Below are 20,874 nucleotides of genomic sequence, written 5' to 3'. Positions count from 1 at the left end.
CGCACTTCCGCTCCGGCTTTCACGGGCCGCTCTGGCCGCCCCTCTCGCTGGTTCCGCCCCCCCCTTCCAATCACCGCGCCACTTTCTGCCGCAGGCCGGAGAGCTCGAGCCCAGAGCTCCCCACCGCGCGCTAGGCGCAGCTAGCCGAGGGCGGCACGCTCGCTCACAATCGCCCCCCCCCCCCCCCCGGCGGCAGCTCTGCCCCGCCCCGCCCCGCCCGCGCCTGGTCTGGTCAGACCCCGCCCCTATCAGACCCCGCCCCGCCCGAACAGGCCACGCCCTCCCTAGTAGACTCCGCCCCGCCTGATCAGGCCCGCCCCACCCGAACAGGCCCGCCCACCACCCACGGGGGTCGGGGCCGCCCGGGACCCCCGGGCCTGTGGCGGGGCCCCCGCGCCCGCCCGGGATCGGGCCCCGCTGCACCCCCGGCGGACCTGCCCGGCCCAGCTCATGGGGACCCCCAGCCCCCGGCCCCGGCCTGCCCCGGCCGTGACCCCGGCCCTCCCGGCCTGCCCGGCCTAGCAGCTCCGGAGGCCCCCGCCTGGCCCGGCTCCAGGCCGGCCGCGGTGCCCGCCTGACCCCGCCGCCCTCCCGCCCCCGCCGCTTCCCGGCAGAGCGGGACCTGCCCGACCGGCACCATGGTGGCCCTGGGCACCCTGCTGCTCCTCGGCCTGCTCCTCACGGCCCCGCCGGGGCTGGGGCAGGGGCCGGGGCGGCGGCGGCGGCCGCCCCCTCCCCCGAGCCCGTTGGAGAAGGTGGCGGCCCAGGAGGAGCTCAGCCTCCCCCAGGTGAGGGGCCGGGGCCGGGCGGGTCTGTGGGCACCCGTCTGTCCCCCGCATCGGGGCTGGGGGCACAGCCCTGCGCTCGGGGCCGCAGGGAGGCAGCGGGGGCTGCAACCCGTCCCCCTGCGTGTCCCCCTCCAGGTCTGACCCCGCAGCATCCCCCTGAACCGCAGCGTCCCCCACTCCAGACCTGCCCTTGCAGCCTGTCCCCCAGCCCGAGCCCCCCGGTGTGCCCCCCCCCCCGCCCCAGTCCGGGGTCACAGGAGCACAAGCCCCGCTCAGCCCCTGAGCACTGCCCGCAGAGCTGCCCCATGAGGCAGGCGCGGGGGCTGAAGCCTCGCCAGGGACCCCCATCCTGGCCGGCTGCCATGTAGCCGGACCCCCGGCTCCCGCAGCCACCTCCATCCTCAGCCCCAGGGCCGGCGCAGCCATTCTCGGCCTTGGGTTTGGCACTCGCTTCCCCCCGCGGCGCCGGGCACGGCCTCCAGCCGGGGCTCGGGTTGAGCTCGGGGCTGTGCTGGGGGGTCCGAGCTGGGGCCGCGGGGTCTGGGCATGGGAGCGGAGAGCTTGCCCACCACACGCCCAGGGCTGCACTGGGGTACTCGCAGCCTCCCTGGCAGTGTGAGACACGGGTTGCTGCCTCGGACACCCCCTCCCCGCTGCCCCCCTGCTCCAGCCTGTCCCCATGCCAGGCTCCTATCTGTCCCACTCTGTCCTACCCACCAGCTCCCAAACAAGGGCAGTCGTGCCCTGTGGGCACACTGAGGGGACAGGCTGTGGGCAGTGGTGCCAGGTGGGGGGAGACAGCACGGAAGAAGGGTGCTCGGGGTGGTGGGTGCTCAGGGCAGCGGGATGGTGGCACCCCGGGGCGGTGGCCTGGCAGATGGTACCACCCCTGTGCCATGCAGCTCGCAGGGAGGTGGTTCCTGGTCGGCATGGCCTCCCGCTGCAGCTACCTGGCAGAGCACAGCCACCGGCTGGAGGCCACGGCGGTGATGGTGACCGTCCTGGATGGGCAGAGCTTGGCCATCAGCACCTTCAGGAAGCTGTGAGTGATGCTGGCCACTGGGGCTGCTGGCAGGGACAGGGACGCTGCAGGCAGGTCGGAGCAGGACCAGTGCCGTGGGATGGGGACGGGGGACGCTGGGTGAGACGGGGATGCTGGGTGGGACAGGGACGCTACAGGCAGGTCGGAGCAGGACCAGTGCCCTGGGATGGGGATGCTGGGTGGGACAGGGACGCTGCAGGCAGGTCAGAGCAGGGCCGGTGCCCTGGGATGGGGACAGGGGATGCTGGGTGAGAAGGGGACGCTGCAGGCAGGTCGGAGCAGGACCAGTGCCCTGGGACGGGGGACGCTGGGTGAGACGGGGACGCTGCAGGCAGGTCAGAGCAGGACCAGTGCCCTGGGACGGGGACACTGGGTGAGACAGGGACGCTGCAGGCAGGTCAGAGCAGGACCAGTGCCCCGGCCACGGGCTCCAAGGAGGAGAGAGCTGCCCCGGAGCAAAGTGTGGGTGGGATCTCCTCTGGGATGTTTTGTGGTAGAAGCCCTGGCCATGGCAGGCTGGCACCCTGCCACCCGCACAGCCACCAGCCTGGGGTGGGCTTGGGCTGCCCAGGCCCGGCAGGGTGGGGGGCAGCCAGGCTGGGGAAACCGAGGCACCGAGCAGGCACATGGTCACTCCACAGCCACCCAGCCAGGGACCAGGTCTCGGGGCCACCCCAGCGGCAGCACGGCTGAGGAGGGGGATCTTCAGTGCATATGTGGGCGCTTCCCCCCGGCCCAAGGACCCCTTGGGCTCAGCAGGTTTTCAGGCTCTGCATCTCTCACTGTGTCTCCACGGGGCTCTGGGACATCCCTTTGCAGCATCTCCCTGGGGAGAAAAGTCCAAAGGAAACAGGTCCCGTGTGTGCCCTGGCAAGCGGGGTGGGCAGGGACCTGCGCTGGATCCTCCCCAGCCTGTGCCGACAACCTTCTCCTCTCCCCGGACAGGGACGGGATGTGCTGGGAAATCAAGCAGCGCTACCTCCCTGCCCAGGCCCACGGACGCTTCCTCCTGAAGGGTGAGGGAGGCCAGGCTGGGGTGGCAGGGGGGCTGTGGGGACCGCGGAGCTGGAGCCCCCCACTCCAGCTCTCGGCAGGGCTTTGGTACCGGTGTCCTCCCCCCCAGTGCCCTCCCAGCATCCCACCTCTGGGGTCTCAAAGTGCCCCAGTTCCAGATGCCATCACAGGCGGTGCCGTGGGCCAGTACCCGCTGGTGGGGAACGGCACCCTGTGGGGCTGCACCCACTCTGGCCCTGATTTTCACCCCTTGCACACCCCGCTCCTGGTGAAACGAGGTCCAGGGGCTAAACGGGCTTAACAGGGACTAACTGGGGCTGCCCTCTGCCACGACTGTCTTTCCCAGGCCGTGGCTATGGCAGCAAGGTGGACGTGGTGGTGGGCGAGACGGACCACAGCAGCTACGCCATCCTCTATTACCAGAAGGGCCGGAGCATCTCCGTCAAGCTCTATGGTGGGTCGGCACCCGGGGGCTTGTGCCAGATGAAGGATGGGGCAGCCTGTGCTGGGCTCTGGGGATTCCCGCCGGAGCCCTGGAGGACCCAGACACAGGGATGGGGTCTCCCCATGGGGCCCGGTCCCCAAATGGAGAGTTTTGTCCCCAAATGGAGAATTTTGTCCCCAAACGCTGCGGGGGGGGGGGAGCTTCTCTGAGCTGAAAGACCCCTTGGCCCTGAGCTTTGCCGCGGGGGGCACAGGGGACTTTGGGGCAAAGACAGGCAGGGCTCGAGGCCGCTGACAGCATCTCCCTCCCCGCGCAGGACGGAGCAGCCGGGTCAGCGACGCCATCGCGGACAAGTTTGAGCAGCGCGTCAGGGCTGTGGGTCTGAGCGAAGACGTGACCTACTACTTCCCCACATACGGTGGGTGGCACACGGTCCCCTGGGGGCAGGGGACACCCGCGGTGAGGGCTGCGCCCAGGAGGGGCCTGGCAGCGGGGGCTGGGGCCCGCCAGCGTGGGGAGGGGGAGGCACATCCACACGGGTTTGTGGCCCCGTGTCACCCACAGCAGGGCAACACGTGGGGTCTGTCCCCATGCTGCGGCCACTCCGGGGACAAAGATACAAGGACAGGGCTGTGCCCCGCAGTGTCCCTGGGGTGCATGGTCGGGAGGTCCCGGGTGCCCAGGCTCTCTCTTTTGCAGGGTTTTGCGACTCTGCGGATGAGTTTCACATCCTCGACGGTGAGTTGCAGATCCCGGGCGATGCGCTGAGTCCCCACCATGCGCTGGGCTCAGTCCCAGGCCGAGCACCACAGCGGCTCTCCTTGCCATGGCTGCGGGCTGGGCACGCCGGGCCGGACCCGCACCACGCCACAGCCAAGTGGTCCTGCCCCAGGAGCGTGGCGGGGGGCTGCTCTGGCATGGGGGGTCCGTGCCAGACCATCACGTAGGACAGGGTCCCTCCGTGCCCTTGTGTGGGGCGAGGAGGTGGCAGACCATCACCCAGGATGGGCATCAGATGCACCCTGGCAAAGCAAAGCCCCGTTTGCCCCCCACATGGGTCAGGCTGGGCTTAGTGGGGTCTGTATTGGTGTTTCCTGGGGTGAGGGCTGGTCCGGGAGGGAAACCCCAGGGTGAGGGCTGGGACCCTGGAGACAGCTCCATCGCTTGTCGTTGGTGCTTGGGGAGGCAGAGGTGGGTCTCCAGCCCTGGCACTGGGCTCAGCCATCTCCCCAGCCCCTCCGCACTTCTCTTTCCCTTCCAGAAACGAAGCCGTAGGTGCAGACGGTGTTGCCAGGAGGTCCCCAGAGCTCAGCCCTTGCCTCACATCACCAGGCCACGCAGGACTGAGCCAGGGTTTGGTGAGACCCCGCTGCTGCTCCACAGCCCTGGAGCCAGCCCTGGGGCTCCCCAGCTCCTCCAGCTGCACTGGCAGCCATGCCTGTCCTTGTCCTGTCCCCCTGCAGCTTTGTGTCACCCCTCTGCTCTGTGCCCCAGTGCCCTGCAGCAGCCAGCGACACCCCAATAAATGCCTCGGAGAAGGGTCTGTGTCCAGCCAAGTCACCCCTCGATCTGCCCCAGCAAGGCCAGTGCTGCCTCTGCCCCTGGACTGCTGGTGCCCTGGCACCGTGCTCCTGGCCTGGGGAGTGCCGGGGGGTCCTGGGGCTCCGTGGCAGCCCCCTCCACGCAGCTCCATCATCCTCTGCCAGCGCCTCACCCCAGCCATGGGGTTGTGGCAGTTCCCGAGGTACTCTCGGGTGCCGCAGTGCACGTGAGTCTGCCTGGTGAGTGAGAGAAAGCCTCGAGCACCCAGCACAGTGTGGGGAGCAGCACAGTGCCTGGTGCCATGGGGCCGCACGGGCTTGGGGAGCGCTGGGGACCGGCGCAGGATCAGCCCTTCCCCCGAGACAAGCCAGGAGATCCCTCAGGGACCCCAGAGGAGGAAGCCTCGGCCCCGCCGTGCTCCCGCTGGTCCCCAGGGCCTCAGAGGCAGTGAAACATCCCGGTCCCCTGTCCCAGCCCGGCGGATCGCATTCCCTAAAGGGCTGCTGCCTGGGCTGCACCCCTGCCTGCGAGGGCTTCCCAAAGCCTGCCTGCACAGCCAGCGCCCGGCTGGAGAGCCAGGCAGGGGACGTCCTTTGCACGCTCTGAGCAGGCTGCGGGGGCTATGGGTGCTGCAGGGGCTATGGGTGCTGCAGGGGCTTGGACCCAGGGGTGCAACGAGGGTAGAGGGGCTGCAGCGTTAACCCTGGGGCTGCAGCCCCTTGCAGGACCCCTCTCCCTGGCGCGTCCAGCCTGGCCGAGGCTGTCCTGCCACGCACTTGGGCCGGGACCGGGGTGTTTTGGGCGAGCGGTGCCAATTCCCAGGCGCAGGCTGGGCAGTGGGAGGGGACAGGGAGCAGCCCCCAGCAGCAGGCTGGTGCGGTGCCCCGGCCACCCCGCAGCCCCCGGGGCGGGGAGCAGCCCTCTGCCCCCAGCGCCAGCGTTTTGCAATCTTAGCGGAAACCGGTAACACATGTTGTTTATCAGGGACTTATGTAAGGGACCGCCACGTGACTCGCCCGACGCCAGCCCCTGTCCCCGCTGCCCACGTGCGGGGCAGTCGTGTCTGGCCGCGCTTACAGACCCCCAGGCCGCCCAGTTGAGTCTGGCAGAGTCGGGGTGTTATGGGTCTGGCTCGCTTTCTGCCCTGCACCCACCCGCACCCCAGAAGTGGCTGCACTGCGGTGGAGCCGTGGGAGGACGATGGGAGGCGAGGGGAGAGCCCTGCCCTCCTGCCCTGGGGAGCTGGGTGGTCCCCAAGGACCCCCCTGCACCCCGGCTCAGCCCAGCCCGCATTTTATCTGGCATGAACCCATTTCTGGGGTGCAAACACTCGGGTTGTGCCTAAGGGTCTGTGTCCAGGCACCGTGGTGATCCACAGCCCGGGCACCTCCATCCTGCCCGGGATCCCCAGCCCTGGCAGCGGGCTCAGCCTGCCCCACGCTGCTGCTGGTGCCCCCGGGTGCCCCTGTGTGCCCCCCCCCCGCCCCGAGCTTGCACCCAGCTTTGCCACCCAGCTCCTTGGGCTGGCCCCCTGCTTTGCCACCCCCAGGAGAGCCAGCAGAGCGGGCACCCCCTGGGCACCCCCTCCTGCTGCTGGGCAGGGCAGGGAGCTGGGGATACCCGGGCAGCAGGGGGGGCTTTGTGTCCCTGCTCCGGCGCAGAACCACAGGGACACCCATGGGTGCTCCGTGCCTCTGATGCCCAATGGAGAGAGTTCCTCCTGGCACTGTGCACCCCGAGGGTGGGCTCAGACAGAGGCTGAGCCCCCAGCCCAGCGTGTGGGGGGGCCCCAGCCGGGCTCTCGTGATGCTCGGTCCTGCCCGGCTCAGCTTTTGTTTTGTTTTAATAAATCCGTGGAGCTGGGGCCGGGCTGGCCCCTGGCGCGTGGTGTGCAGGGGCAGGTCGGGCTCGCAGCTGGGTGCGGAGAAGGGAATGTGCTGGGGCGGGCGGGCAGGGTGGGCTGCCAGAGGAAAAAACCAGCTGTTGCAAAAACACGCTCCTTACGTAAAGCGCCTTGGCAGGGCCGTGCCGTGGGGAGAGCCGCCGGGGCGATGCTCTGCCCAGCACGGCCAGCCCTGCCCAAACCGTGCCAGACCCACGGGTGCCACTGCTGACACCCAGTGTTCACCCCAGCCCTCACCCTGCGGGTGCTCAAGGAGTCCCCAATTAAGGGGGGGGGGGCAGCTCAGCACCCGCTGGTGACCCCCGAACCAAGGGGGAGGATGTCACCCCCTTGGCAAAGGGTGCAGGGTGGCGTGGGGGGGATGAAGCACTGGGGGGTCTGGCTAGGTGCGTGCTGGTCCCCAGGGAGCTGGGCGTCGGGGCTGCCCGAGGCTGGGGTCTGGCTCCCCCCCAACACCCCCAGCCCCCCAGCTCTCCATCGGGGTGCACCGGAGCTGCACCTTGGTGGGACGCGCCCTGACGGGTGGCAGGGCCAGTCGAGATGCTTCCTCGGGTGATGCAGGGACTTGGGTCAGGGCAAGGCGAGGGGTCCTGCAGGAGCACCCAAAGGTGCCCATGAGTCCCATGGCCTGAATCAGGACCTGGCAGGCACTTAACATTCCCTCCACCCCACTTGGGCCCCTCTCTGAGTCTGAGTGAGGCCATCCTGCAAGGATGGGGCAGCCAGCAAGCCCTGGCCCCCAGTCCTGGCCCCCTGCCCGTGCCTGTGGGCAGCCCCAGCTGCCCGCACCGGGCCCGGGCTCTGCAGTGCTGGGGGCAGGGACGGCCGCCGCGCTGGCTGCAAGCTGTATTTTTGCTGCGGAGCAGTTTGGCACCCCAAAGCAAACATGTCATATTGACAGGAGGGAAACATTTGCAGGTTCCCCTGCCTGCCCTTTGGCTTCGGCGCTCGCCCCTGCTTTTGCTTGCATAACGGCACAGGGGGGAGGCAGGGCTGGCCCCCCTGGGGCCGCCGCACAGCCTGCCCATAAATAGGGGCTCGCCTGACTCTCCGGCACTGCAGCACTCTGCCTGCTCCTCTCACTCAGCTCTGCTCGGCTCAGCTTGGTGGGAGACATGCACGCCACGCTGCTTGGCGTCCTGGGGCTGGCCCTGCTCGGGGCACTGCACGCACAGGACAGCATTCCTGTCCAAACCGACTTCCAGCAGGACAAGGTGACCCAGCCCGGACGGCATCGCTTGCGTGGGGGTTTCGGGTGTTTTGGGGGATCCTTGCCCTGAAAATATGCGGAGATGGTGTTGCAGGTGGATTTGGGGCCAGGCTGGCCCCGGCACTGGGAGAGGCAGGGCAGCTGGTGCACCCGCAGCCCCCCATCCCTGGGGACCCCCTGGGTCCTGGGTTCGGTGGCTCTGGAGGGCATGCAGGATCCAGGCTCCAGCCTGTGGGGCAGGACCGAGTAGGTGTGGGGCCGGGCCGTCTGCTGTACTGTGGGGTTGGTGTAGATGCACAAGGATTTTATAGGGGGGGACTGAGAAAAGCAATCTCAGTTTGACAGGCAGCACAGAGATGGGCCATGGACCCCCCTCCCCAACACGGGCCCCCCCCTCCAGCCCAGGGTCCCAAAAAACTAAGGGCTGCTGTGCTGGGGGGTCCCACACACCCCTCTGCACTCCCAGCCCCTGGGTGCTGGCATGCTCGGGGTGCTTGCACTCCCCTTCCTCCCCCCATGATGGGCAGGACCCAGAGCAGGATAGCCCCAGCCTGGCTGTGTGTTGGGGGGCCCGGCCCCACAGCCCTGGGGTCCCACCGAGCTGGGGCAGGGGCCACGCTGCCTGCTCCACCAGGGAGCCCCTGGAGGGGTCCTGGGGGACACAGCCACCCCAGGGAGGGGATGGGGATGGAGGCACATCCTGCAAGGATGGAGGTCTGGCATGTCCTGCATGGGTGGTCCCAGCACAGCCCGTCTCCAAGGCTGACAGTTCCCCTCTGGGTGCACCAAGCTGGTAGCCCCAGGGACCGGGCTGGGATGAGCTGTGCCGGCCCCGGGGTCCTGACCCCTCCTCGTGCCCCTGGACGGATGGAAATGGCATCTCAGAGCCAGGCAGTCCTGTCACCCCCTCCCCGGGCTTGGGGCGAAGAGGAAGGAAACACCCCAAGTGCCAGGCAGCGAAGGGCACGTTGTAAACCAGGGCTCTCCCGGCCACTGGGTTTTGTGGATGCCGAGAGCTGTAGCAGCTCCCTGGGGGATGAGGACCCCAGGACACCGTCCTGCCGCGGGGCGCAGGTGGAGGTGGCCTGAGCTGGGGCTGGCGGGCGGCCGAGGGGTGAGACGGGGTCTGCGCCCGGCTGGCAACTGAGTGGAGGTTGTGTGCAGCTCACGGGGAGATGGTACAGCATCGGCCTGGCCTCCAACTCCAACTGGTTCAAGGAGAAGAAGCACGTGATGAAGATGTGCACCACAGTCATCTCTGTCACCGCAGATGGAAACCTGGAGGTCACCTCCACCTACCCCAAGTACGGGCATGGGGAGGGGGTGGGTGAGCAGGGGGTGCTCCCCCGTGGTGCCATGCCTGGGGCTATGCGTGGGCTGGAGCATCCCCCCGGCCCCTCTGACGTCCTCGTGCTGTGCTCCCCAGGGGTGACCAGTGCGAGAAGAGGAACAGCCTTTACACTAAGACAGAGCAGCCGGGGCGGTTCAGCTACACCAGCCCACGTGAGTGCCCGGCTCCCAGCCCATCCTCCTGCGGGGCAGCCCCTGATGTGCCCCCAGCTCTCAGCCCAGCCCCGCTGTCGCCTGTCCCTGCTCCTGCCCTCACCGGAGCACCTCGGGGCTGGCTTGGTGCCCGGGGCTGAGCAGTGCCCTCCCTATCCCCGGCAGGTTGGGGCAGCAAGCACGACATCCGCGTGGTGGAGACCAACTACGAGGAGTACGCCTTGGTGGCCACCCAGATCTCCAAGAGCAGCGGCTCCTCCACCATGGTGCTGCTCTACAGTACGTCTGCCCTGAGACCCCCGTGCCACCCACCCCACCACCACCCTGGGACCCCCTGGGATGTCCTCAGTGGGGGATCTCTCCCACGGGAGAAGGGCAGCATCATCTCCCAAGCTGGGGTGACCCATGCGATGGCTGGGTCAGGACTCCCTTCCTGGGGAACCTGTCCCTTGCTGGGCTGCCTGCGCCCCAGGGCAGCATGACCCCTCACTGGGGGGTGCGGGGGGGGCTGCCTCTCACCCTGCTCTCGCCTGCAGGCCGGACGAAGGAGCTCAGTCCCGAGCGCCTGGAGAGATTCACCCAGTTCTCCAGGGAGCAGGGCCTGACGGACGAAGAGATCCTCATCCTGCCCCAGACGGGTGAGAAGCTGGAGGTGCAGGAGGGTGGCGGGGAGCAGGGGGTGAGGTACCCAGGGGAGCTGAGAGGGAGGAGACCCTCCTGCCTTCTCCCTGCCTCCCTGCGGGCCGGCATTGGGGCCAGCCATGGGGTGCTGCTCGGCAGAGCCCCGTGCGGGGTCCCTTGGGGGGGTCACCGGTCCCCCAGCCCCTGGAGGACCTGATCTCTGCTTTTCTTCCTCCTGCAGACAAATGCATGGCAGATGCTGCCTAGGTGAGTCCTGCCTTCGCTGGGGCCCAGACCAGCTCTCTGCGGGGGTACGGGGGGTGCTCAGAGCCGCTCCACCCCACAGAGCCCCCATCCCCTTCCCAGCCCCCCCAGGCTGCTCCTCTCGCTGGGGTCCCCCTTACCCCGGCCGGGGATCCCCCACCCCGTCCCCATGGGGTGGCTCTTTTGTTGCACCAGGCCCTGGGCAGTGGGTGCCCACCCACTCAGCACAGGGCTGGCAGGGCCAATGTCCCCCCCATCTCCCCCCATCTCCCCCAGCTCAGCTGCGCTTGGCCCCCCATCTCTTCCAGGCAGACCCACCAGCTGCTGCCGGCCAGAGCCCTGGGAGCACCACGAGCCGGCGGCCTCCCTGTCCCATCCCGTCCCGTCCCCGGCACACCCCCAGCACCGCAGCAGCCTTCGCTCCCTGGCTTCGCGCCCCACACCTGTACCCACGTCCCCATTAAAGCCCATATAAAACCAGCCCCCTCGCCCTCGTCTGCTGGGTCGTCGCGGGGGGAGCCCCAACGGGGTGATGGGGAGGGGGAAGCACGGCCGGTGGCGGTGGGCTGGGCTGGGGCTGGCGCCGGGGGTCAGGGCGGATCCCAGCTCCTGGCCGTGGGGTTGCTGGGGTGGGATCGCACGCCACGATGCTGCCTGGCCACCAAACCTGCCCTGTCCAGGGAGAAGGGGTCCCCGGGGCTGGGACCCACTGGGGGGATCTGCTCCCGTCTGCCTCCTCAGGCACCCTGGGCTCCCCCAACCTCACTGCCTCAGTTTCCCTGCCGGACAGCAGGCTGGCAGCATGGGAATGGGGCGATGGGCAATCACAGAGGGGGGTCTCCAGAGATATGGGGAAGGACAGACATGAACCAGAGCGATGGATGTGAGCACTGGATGTGGCTCAGCCCCCACCGCCTGCCTGCTCTCCATGCCATGAGCCCGGACCCTCCCTGGGAGGGGGTCTGTGCCTGCTGCCAGCAGCCTGGGAAGCCACAACCCCTTCTGGGGGGCACCAGGCTGCGGCTCAATCCTGGCCTAAAACACTGGCCCAACCATCCTCCTCCTTGAGGCAGGATCCATCTCAGCACTGCCAGACTCTGGGGCCAGTGGGCAACAGCCAGGAGGGGGGCACTGGGGGCACCCTCATCCCCCTCCCCAGACACAGCACCCGACGTGCTCCGGGCTGGATCTCACACAAGGCTGCATTCATCCGGGACTGGGCAATTAGAGGGGGAAGGGGCCAGCGCTGTCACCTAACACGGGGTCAAGTTATCACTGCTCTTGTGTAACCTCTTGCATAAAGCGGGGGCGGGCAGGGGGTGCTGCCAGCGGCGGGGGCTATAAAGGTGGGTGCGGGAAGAGGCAGGTCTGTGCAGCCTCTCCTGCCCGCATCCAGCCCCCGGAGCAAGGATGATGGCAGTGCTGCCCAGCCTGGCGCTGGCCCTGCTCTACCTGCTGCGGGCAGGGGCCGAGGTTCCCGTGCAGCCGGGTTTCAACGCTGAGAAGGTAACGGCACAGGGTGCCCGCCCGGCTGGTCCTGCCTGGGCTGGAGGGACTGGCCGGGGCAGGGTGCCCGTGCTGTGTCCCCGGGCACGGTTGGGCACCCCCAGGCACCCCCTGGTCCTGGCCCTGAGCTGACACCAGGGCAGCTTCCATGAGAGCATGGATGCCCGTGCAAAATTGGGTTAGTCCTGGCCAGCTCCTGCCCGCTGTGGCCAGACCCAGCGGTGGCCCCGCCGCAGGGACACGAACACCCAGGGCCATGATGCCCCCGAGCGTGCGGCGCTTCCCCAGGGAACATGGGCCAGATGCTGCGCTCACCCTCCTGGCATGGGGCAGGGCAGGTTGTTCTGCACGCAGGCAGGTGGCAGGTCCCCATGTTAGGCTGGCTGGTCCCCACAGAGGGTGGCAGGTCCCCCACCATAGGCTGGCAGGTCCCCACAGAGGGTGGCAGGTCCCCCACTGCAGGCTGGCAGGTCCCACATGGTGGGTGGCAGGTCCCACTGGCAGATGGCAAGTCCCCGTGGCTTTCCCAAACCCCACTGGTGATGTCCTGCTGCAGTTTGCAGGGACGTGGTATGTCACAGCCGCTGTTTCCAACTGCTCCGTGTTCCTGAAGATAAAGGATGGGATGAAGTCGTCCATCGCCACCATCAGCTTCACACCGGAGGGGGACCTGGCTATGCAGCTTGTCTGGCCCCTGTGAGTGCCCATCCTGCTCGCCGTGCCCCGCTCGGGCCGGGGGACTCCCCTCCCCACCAAGGCGGCTGGGTGAGGAGCATCCTCCCACAGACCCACTGCCCCGCGGCACCCAGTCCTGCCTGCACCCTGGTGCATCCCCCAGGCAGGCTGGGCTCCCTCCTGCCCCGCCACCCCGCTGCCCTCCCACATGGCATCCAGCCGCATTTGCTGTTTCCATTTTCCCTTTCCAGGCTGGACAAATGCCAAAAGTTTGAGCTGCTCCTCCAGCAAAGCGGGCAGGCAGGGCACTACATGGGTACGTGTGGGCAGGGGGGATCAGAGCCATGGACACTCTGAAATGGAGGGTGGGCATCACCGGTCCCCTGTGCCCGGGGAGCAGTGGGAGGCAGGTTTGGCCCCTCTGCCTCCATCGCTCAGCGAGAGGTCGTGCTGTGGGTGGGCACCTGGCTCTGCCGGATTGCACAGGGCTTCCCTTCTCATACCCCTCTCAGGCAAATGTGGGGCTTGAGCCCTGAGCCGTGAGCCCTGGCGGGGGCCACGGAGGTGCTCGGGCTGTGCCACGTTGCCCGACCGGGCACCATCTGGGGTCCTTTAGCAGCACAAGAGAAGAGGGACCTGCGTGTGATGGAGACGGACTACAGCCGCTACGCCATCGTGCATCAGCTCCAGCAGAGAGAGCAGGAGACCAGCACCGCGCTGCAGCTCCTCAGTGGGTGTCGGGAGCAGGGACGGGCACCCATGGCTCCCCGGGGAGGGATACAGGCACCGGTGAGGGACAGGGGCTGGGCTCCCCACTGCCGCCCAGGGCCACCAATGTCAGCACCCAATGTGCTGGCACCCAGGGAATTAATTTTGGAGTGAATGAAACCTTGCACCAAAAATATCCCCGGTTGATTGCGGTTTGAACCGAAGCCCCCCTGCAGTGTGCCAGTCCAGCTGCGGACCCCCAGCCCCGCCAGCTGCCCCATACCACCCCAGGCAGGTGGGTCGCTCATCCCAAGGGGCTTGTGCCCCTTTGCTGCCAGCCCAGGGCAGCCGTGGGGTGCCCAGTGTCCACCCTGCACCTCCATGGCTTTGCCTTTGCTGTTCCCTGGGGTCCCATCGCTGCCCTGCAGGAGCTGGACCCCCAGCGTGGGGCTCACTGCCGGGTCCCCCCGCACTCACCAGCCCCTACTTTGGGTGTCTGGCTGCAGCGAGGGAGCAGGACGTGAGCCCCCAGCTCCTGCAGAAGTTCAAAGAGCTCATCCCCACTGTGGGTCTGACCGAGGACATGCTGGCCATCCTGCCCAAGTCGGGTGAGTGCCGGGAGGGCACGGGGTGGCACCCACGGCCCCTCTGCATGGGGACGCTGCATGGGGGCTCAGGGCACTGCCTGTGGCATGCTCACTCCTCTCTTTGCTTTTCAACAGATCAGTGCACCGAGGCCATCAGGTGAGTGTGACCAGCGAAGCCAGATCTCCCTCCCGGCATGGCCTGGGCCAAGCAGGGACTCGCAGCCCCCCAGGAAGCCCCCCGCCTGTCTCAGAGCTCTGCGCCACATCGGCTTTCCCCTGCTGTAACCACTTGTCCATCTGTCCTTCCTCCCTGCAGCTGAAGGGGCCAACGCCAAGGCTGTGTGTCCTCCAGACCTGATGGAAACTGTGCTCTGCCTCCTGCTTCATGGTGCCCCTTCCTGTCCTCCCCGGCCGGGCTCTGCCAGACCCGCAGCCCCGTGCCAGGATCACGCCTCGCCCTCCTAAATAAATAGGTGCCGAAGCTGCCCCAGAGCTCAGTGCTTTTGTTGGCAGGAGCAGGGGTGCTGCCAGGGTCCCCAGGCACCCTGAGCCCAGCAGTCCTGGATCCGACCCTTCCTCTCAGCACCCCAGGGGCGCTGGGGTCTCCTTTGCTGCGTTGTTTGCTGCGCTCAGCGTGGGGAGGATGGGGAGCGGAGGATGGGGAAGGTGCAGTGGGGCAGCCGCCGGGGATGTGGGCAGGGGAGAATCGAGCTGGGGTTTGCACAGCTCGGCTGGGTGGGCAGCAGGTCTGGGCAGGCAGGGTTAAGCAGTCAGGCTGCCCAGCCCTGCCTGCACGGGCTCTGGCTCCCGGCAGGCAGCTCGTCCCCAGGCCACCCCGTTTCCTGCTCCGTCCCCCCGCCAGGGCCACCCAGGGTAAATGCCTGGCAGGGCTGGGACCCCCATGCCTGTCTCCCATCCCCCTTGGTCCCCCATCTGCCCACTGACCAAGGTAGGACCATGCTGCCATGAGCCCCAAGGGCAGCATCCATCCCCCTCCCCCTCCTGCAGAGCGGAGGCAGCCCCTGGTCCCCCCCACAGCCCCCCTGCCCCGGAGCGGAGGTCCCTTGGTGCCCAGCCAGACGTGAGGAAGCAGCACGGACCCTTTTGGGGCTGTGACCTCAGGAGCCTGCCAGAGCCAGGGCACAGGGGACATCACACTCTGGGAAGGAGGGGACGTACTCCCACAGTGACACGAACCCCTTCTTCTGCCTGCCCCGCTCCGGCTGCATCCCGCTTTGCGGACCCTGAGTGCCCCAGAGCGGGTGGGTGAGCCTGCGCAGGCACCATGGGGTCAGGTCATGCCGGCAGCGTGCGGACGCCTGGGTTTGGGCACGATCCCAGCAGCAGCCTCGGGGCAGATGCCAGCCTGGCCAGAGGGACGGGTCACCGAGCCCCTTCGTGACAGGTCGCTGGGTGACGGTGCTGCCGTGGCCCATGCCAGGAAGGACCTCCCTGCTCCTCCCGGCAGCCTTGCATCAGCCAGCTGGGAAACAAAAGCTCTCTTTGTTCTTTCATAAGCAACTAAAGAAACCGGGAAAATCCTAAATTTCAGCGCTGGTGCAACGGCTTCTGCAACCCCACTTCTCAGCCCCTTCCTGGGGCTTCCAGGCACTTCCCGTCTTCCGCAAGACAGGAGGCTGTTTACCGTGGGGTGACTTCAGCCCTTCGAAACCACCACCTCGCCCAAGCCAACACCAGCAGTGTTATCCGTGCAGCTCGGCACGCAGCAGCACCGGGGTGGGCGGAGTGGGGCAGAGCACGGCACTATAAAGCTGGCAGCCCCGGCACCGCTCTCCATCCTGCTGGCGAAGCTGGCGGAGGCTGCGGCGAGATGAGGACCGTGGGGCTGAGCCTGGGGCTGGCCCTGCTCTGCTTGCTGCATGCGGAGGCTGAGAACCTTGGGGCTGTGGGGCTGGACAAGAGCAAGGTGATGCGCAGCATCCGGGGAAGGGAAGGTGGGAGCGTGGCCTCCGGTTATCAGGGTAGGGACTGGAGAGGTGTTTTGGTACTGGGGACAGCTGGGGACACCACAGCCACCGCTGGTTCTGCTGTCATACCCAGGTGAGGGCAGTCACCCAGCTCCAGTGTAGGTGCCCTGTGGGGATTTTGGTGCCAGGAGGGGATGCAGGTGTCCCATGGCCTGACGGTGTCCTGGCTCAGTCCCTGAGGAGGGGACAGCCCCTGCCTGCTCCTCTGGACTGACAGCCTGCCCTCGCTGCCAGATTGCAGGGAAATGGCACATCATTGCTCTGGCCTCCGACTCCGAGCACTACCTCCGAAGGAAGGACGAGCTGAAGATGGCGATGGCCACCATCGCGGTCCTGGGGGAGGGCGACCTGAAGGTCTCCTTTGCAATTCCCACGTAAGTGCCAAGTGCTTTTCTCCATGGGCTTCACTGACCGACCTCCTCCCTGGACCTTCACCAGTGGGCTCCACCTGGGTGCCTCCACCCAGCACCCACCAAAGACCTGGGCGGGGGGTGAGGCAGGACCACCAGCCCTGTGGTTTAAAACAGGGGCTCGGGAGAGCTGCATCATGGGGACCCCTTCTTCAGGGCAGGCCAGGCAGGCTCAGGGCAGCACCAGCCAGGAGCGGTCCCACCACAGAGGCTGAGACACTACTGGTCCCAGCAGGGACGCAGCAGGGTGATAAGGGACCCTACGATTAAAGCTTTCCCAGCAGGACCAGCCTCATCCCACAAGCTCAGAGCATGAGCAAGGGAACAGCTCTGTGACCCCACGGGACGATCCTCGGGTGCCAGCGCTGTGCCCTGCCAGCCCAGGCACCCATTGCTCCAAGGGTGGCATCTCTCCCCCTCCTGCCCTGGCCACACCATCCCATCCCTGAACAGCAAGTCCCACGTTTGGGGTAGCGACCCCGGAGCCAGCATCCCCAGGGGAGTGGGAGGGGGGTCACTTCACCCCAGCCAGAGCATCCTTCACTGTTTTGCAGCCCGGAGGGATGTAAGAAATTGGAGTCGATCTACAAGCAAACAGGCATCCCGGGTGAATACTACAGCTCTGGTGAGTGGGGGGACCCCAGCCCCTGGGACGGGACGGAGGCACTTCCCATCATCCCTGTCTGAAGCAGCTGGTTGTCCCTGGGGACATGGCCCTCAGGGGTGCCTGCCTGCCTCTCCTGCGGTCCTGGGTGGGACATCTCTCTGTGGCCGGTTGCCAGCTGCACCCCAGGGCTGGTCCATGCCAGGGCTGGTGTCCCACCAGCATGGTGGACCCCCCCACTCCCTCCCTCTGGGAAGCTGCTCTGGGATAAGACACATTCAGACCAAGCTTAAACCCTGGGGAAAAGCAGGTTCATTCTGCAAAGGGGGTGTGGATGGATGTTGCCAAGGGATGAAGCAAGAGTGGTTTCCCACCATCCCCAGCCCAGGCGTTAGTCTGACACTGGCTGGGCTACTCCGCTGTCTGCAGTGACCGTCCCCAGGCCCTCCTGTGTCCACCTTCCCATCCCTCTGCTCTGCTGTGATCTGTGGGCTCCCCCAGGCTTTCAGAGGAGCCTTAGCAAGAGGAAAAACCAGGCAGGGGAGACACAGAAGAAAGACGGGCTGGGGGGGCCTGGCCCCTGGCATCCTGATTCACACTCTTACAGCGATTCTGCAGTGTGGGAGTTCTCAGGAGGAGGTGATTAATTTTTCGCTTTCCTCCACATCCTTTTGCAGAGAGAGGCAATAAAACGGCGCAGGTGGTGGATACCGACGGCAAGACGTACGCGGTTATCTTTGCCTCCAGAGTGAAGGACGGGAAGACCTTGCACATGCTGAGGCTCTACAGTGCGTAGCCAGTGGTGGTCTGACCGGGGTGAACAGCTGGGAGGTGTCGGGGTGCTTCGTAGTGTCCCAAGAGGCCAGGAGTCAGAGGGCTTGCGGGAGAGACCCCCTCCTCACCGCTGCCCTCGTGCCCTTGGTGGGGTGCAGGAGCGGGGCTGGAGCTGCTGCGCATCCCCTGCGCGGCAGGGGAAGGGGCAGCGATTTGGGGCTGGCAGGGGAGGCTGGGGCTCAGGCTTCTGCACTGTGCTGGGAGTCCATGGCCGCGGGTAAGTCGCTCGGTGGAATGGGGTGAAGAGCGGGGGTCCTGCTGCAAGGGGGGCAGAAATGGTGGGGATGGGAACCAAGAGAGGGAGACACTGTGCTGGTGCCAGGACCTCCGCTTCGTCTTGTCCCCCGGGAGGGATGTCTCATGTGCCTGGCCACCACCATTCTCCAGGACCTCCACCACTGCCTCCAGCCTTCTCCCAGGGACCATCACCCATCCCGTCCTTGCCTGGGCACACTCGCCAGCTGCCTGGGAGATGCAGGGACAGGCCACAGCCTGGAGCTAACTCATGTCTTTGCCTTTAGGCAGAACCCGGCAGGTGAGCCCCAAAATCACAGCGCTGTTCAAGAAGCTTGCGAAGGAGAAGAGCTTCACCGACAAGATGATCAAGATGCTGCCCAGCCAGGGTGAGCACTGCCCAGCACCATGTCGGGCTGGATCTCTCGATACGGGGAGCCAGGACACACTGGCAGGGACCAGCTCGGCCCATCGCTGCCACCACTTTGTGGTCTGAGCTGGCAGGAGACAGTGCTGGTAGCAAGAGGCCCTCTGGCTTGGCACGTCATGGCTTTTGCCTTGCTCAAGTTCATTCCTGGGCTGTCTATTTTGGGTGCTAAATGGGACTAGCCAGACCACAGCCCAGACTCAGCCTTTCTCTTTATTTTCACAGAGGAATGCAGCCTCGATGAAGCGTAGGTGAGTTGCTGCTGCGCAACACGGTGTTTGCAATGTCCTCAGCTGGAAACTGCCCCCCTTGGTGCCCCAGCAAGGGCCACCGTGAACTCTTCTGGGGGCCGAGTTGTTTGAACCTGTGCTGGAGCTCGCACCCAGGTAGGACCGTTCCCTTTGGAGCTGCTCTGCAGCGGGGACCCCCGGTGCAGCTGCCCAGCGGTGAGCAAGGGCACTTGAACCGAAACCACCGGTTCAGTGGAGAAACAGCTGCAGAGCTCATCCAGCAGTGAGGGCCGGGACACCGGCTCTTGCCAAAGGGACCTTGGGGTTGTGGACCAGCAAAACCGGCCAGAGGTTGGGTTGGTGTCTCACCACGCAAAACGTGTTTGTTGTTGGCCCACCCTGGCGTGTGATTTCCCACCACACCGATACACATTCAGTTGTAGGGGTTAGCTAGAAATCCAGTGCTGGAGATGGCTCACCCTACAGAGCTGGGGAGAACTGGAAGAGAACGCACTGATCCTGATGGAGAGCCCTGCTTGGCCCTCTCCATTGGCCTCCTCACCTCAAATATTCAGCTCACATCTCCTGGCTGTTTTCTAGGAGGTGTGGGCTGGCTGGTGGATGCTCCTGCTGAGCGATGCAAGACCCATGCTCTGAAGCTCCAGGCTGCTGCTCCGCCATCCCGCTTCCAAGCTCGGTGGTCAAGGCTCTGACACGTCTCCTGCTCCTCTAGTGCACAGTCCCTCCTTTTTGCCAAATAAACAGAAACTCACCCCGGAGCTTGGTGTAGCTGTCTGGGGAGAACCTGAGGTGCTCAGGTGTATGGTCCCTTCTGTTGTCCTCCCGGGGTCTGTGGATGGTGAGCAGCCAGGGGCGATCCTGGGCTGAGCTCACCCAAGCGAGGGCAGTTTTGGAGTCCACCAGGATTTTCCTTCCTGGGTGCAGGACTTCGGCCAGGCAGAGGTGAGGCAAGGGGTGCAGTGAGGCTGGAAAGCCCGTGGGCACGAGGGGCTGGGTGGAGAAAGGCCATGGGACTTGGCCACAGAGATTGAGGTTGGAGTTCGGAGGGCTGCGAGCACCGCCACCATCCAACTCACCTTCTGTCCGCTCTCCCTGCTGCGATTGCAGCCCTCTGCTCTGCTGGAGCCCAACTCGTCCACCAGCTCAGGCTGGGCCAAGGCAGGGGCAAGACTCAGCTTTGGGACCTCTCAGCCCCACGGTGCGGCAGGGCTGGTGGTCGGTGGGAGGTGGGTGTCTGAATCCTCTGGACCCAAACCTGGAGAGCTGGTGCGGAGCTGCGCGTGGTCTCTGCCCCCGGGCACTGTGCAGAGAAAGCCCCCACTGGATTCAGATTATCTGGTGGTGGTGGACATCTGCCTCCAGAAACTGTCTTCCTTTGAATTTAGATTTCTGAAATCCCACCCCATCCTTCCCTTCCTGCTCTCTTCAGCTCCTCAAGTCCACCCGGGAGAAACCACAACCCACCCAGGGTAACCCGTGTCCCCAGCAAAGCCCTGCCACCTCACGCATGCTCATCTCCAGGGCTCGGGTAGTGCTCACAGGCACTGAGGTCTGGCAGGGTACGAAGCAGCTTGTGCCTCTCCTGGAAAAGGAAGTTCCTCCAAAGTCCTCTCTGCTGGCCTTTCCACCGTGCCCGTCCCTAGCCAGCCTGGCTAGTAACCTGGGTGTTCGTTCACCCAGGATCTGCCTTGCTGCTGCATGAAGGTAGCAGGTACCCCTGGAAGGTGTCGTCCCAGCAGCTGAGCACCTTGGGATGTTCCCAGGTGCTCCTTCCTCCTCCCATGGACCAGGAAAATACATCTGGGAAACTGCTCCTGATCTTGAGGATCATGAGAGCTGGACACGTCCCAGCAGCAGCAGGGCAGGGGACCTCACTGGCACTTCCCAATCCAGCGTCATCTCCACCCTCTTTGGAAGGACCCCAGCGTTTCCAGCAGGAATTCACCCCAGCAGTTTGGACTGGAACAGTTCAGCATTTGCCGCACTCCCAAGAGTGCCGGGCTTACATGCAGCTTTGCGTCGAGGCTTGTTTTTGGTACATGTATTGATGCAGACGAAAACATCCCGCTGCCAGCAACGCCCTTCGCCAAGGGCTTTGTGTGACAGGGAGTCCTGGTGTCTCCACATCGTGTTCCGGCCAAATATTTCCTTCCTGCTGTGTGCAGGCATCACCCTGCCAGACAGCGGTGAGATCATTTCTCTGCCACCAGCATTTTCCACTCCTCCTTTTGTCCGTCTGTTTTCTCCCTGTGCCCCGGAGCAGGATGCGCACAGGCTGCAATTTCAGCTCTTTTCTGGGTGTGAGTCCTCTCTGTGCA

General features: G+C 66.1%; 4 protein-coding genes across 4 annotated transcripts; all 4 read left to right on the top strand.

Annotated features, from left to right (window-relative positions):
• Positions 1-638: 638 nt before the first annotated feature.
• Positions 639-4,606, top strand: C8G (complement C8 gamma chain). Its single transcript, XM_050908141.1, has 7 exons — positions 639-788; positions 1,691-1,830; positions 2,776-2,846; positions 3,191-3,298; positions 3,606-3,707; positions 3,989-4,027; positions 4,551-4,606. Exons 1-7 carry the CDS (start codon positions 639-641, stop codon positions 4,562-4,564), a joined length of 624 nt encoding a protein of 207 aa, XP_050764098.1. The 3' UTR covers positions 4,565-4,606.
• A 3,220-nt stretch (positions 4,607-7,826) lies between these two features.
• On the top strand, positions 7,827-10,807 carry LOC127023721 (lipocalin-like). The gene is made up of 7 exons (XM_050908004.1): positions 7,827-7,948; positions 9,109-9,248; positions 9,371-9,447; positions 9,613-9,726; positions 9,984-10,085; positions 10,310-10,335; positions 10,641-10,807. The coding sequence occupies exons 1-6, from the start codon at positions 7,850-7,852 to the stop codon at positions 10,333-10,335; spliced, it is 558 nt and encodes a 185-aa protein (XP_050763961.1). The 5' UTR covers positions 7,827-7,849; the 3' UTR covers positions 10,641-10,807.
• A 920-nt stretch (positions 10,808-11,727) lies between these two features.
• Positions 11,728-14,250, top strand: LOC127023812 (lipocalin-15-like). Its single transcript, XM_050908128.1, has 7 exons — positions 11,728-11,838; positions 12,395-12,534; positions 12,765-12,829; positions 13,130-13,243; positions 13,728-13,829; positions 13,944-13,965; positions 14,125-14,250. Exons 1-7 carry the CDS (start codon positions 11,743-11,745, stop codon positions 14,126-14,128), a joined length of 543 nt encoding a protein of 180 aa, XP_050764085.1. The 5' UTR covers positions 11,728-11,742; the 3' UTR covers positions 14,129-14,250.
• Positions 14,251-15,624: 1,374 nt separating this feature from the next.
• LCNL1 (lipocalin like 1) lies at positions 15,625-19,344 on the top strand. Its single transcript, XM_050907993.1, has 7 exons — positions 15,625-15,735; positions 16,031-16,170; positions 16,761-16,831; positions 17,488-17,598; positions 18,166-18,267; positions 18,531-18,556; positions 19,136-19,344. The coding sequence occupies exons 1-6, from the start codon at positions 15,640-15,642 to the stop codon at positions 18,554-18,556; spliced, it is 546 nt and encodes a 181-aa protein (XP_050763950.1). The 5' UTR covers positions 15,625-15,639; the 3' UTR covers positions 19,136-19,344.
• Positions 19,345-20,874: the final 1,530 nt, after the last annotated feature.

The sequence above is a fragment of the Gymnogyps californianus genome, chromosome 18, assembly GCF_018139145.2.
Source record: "Gymnogyps californianus isolate 813 chromosome 18, ASM1813914v2, whole genome shotgun sequence".
NCBI lineage: Eukaryota > Metazoa > Chordata > Aves > Accipitriformes > Cathartidae > Gymnogyps > Gymnogyps californianus.
This window is presented reverse-complemented; position numbering and strand designations above follow the sequence as displayed.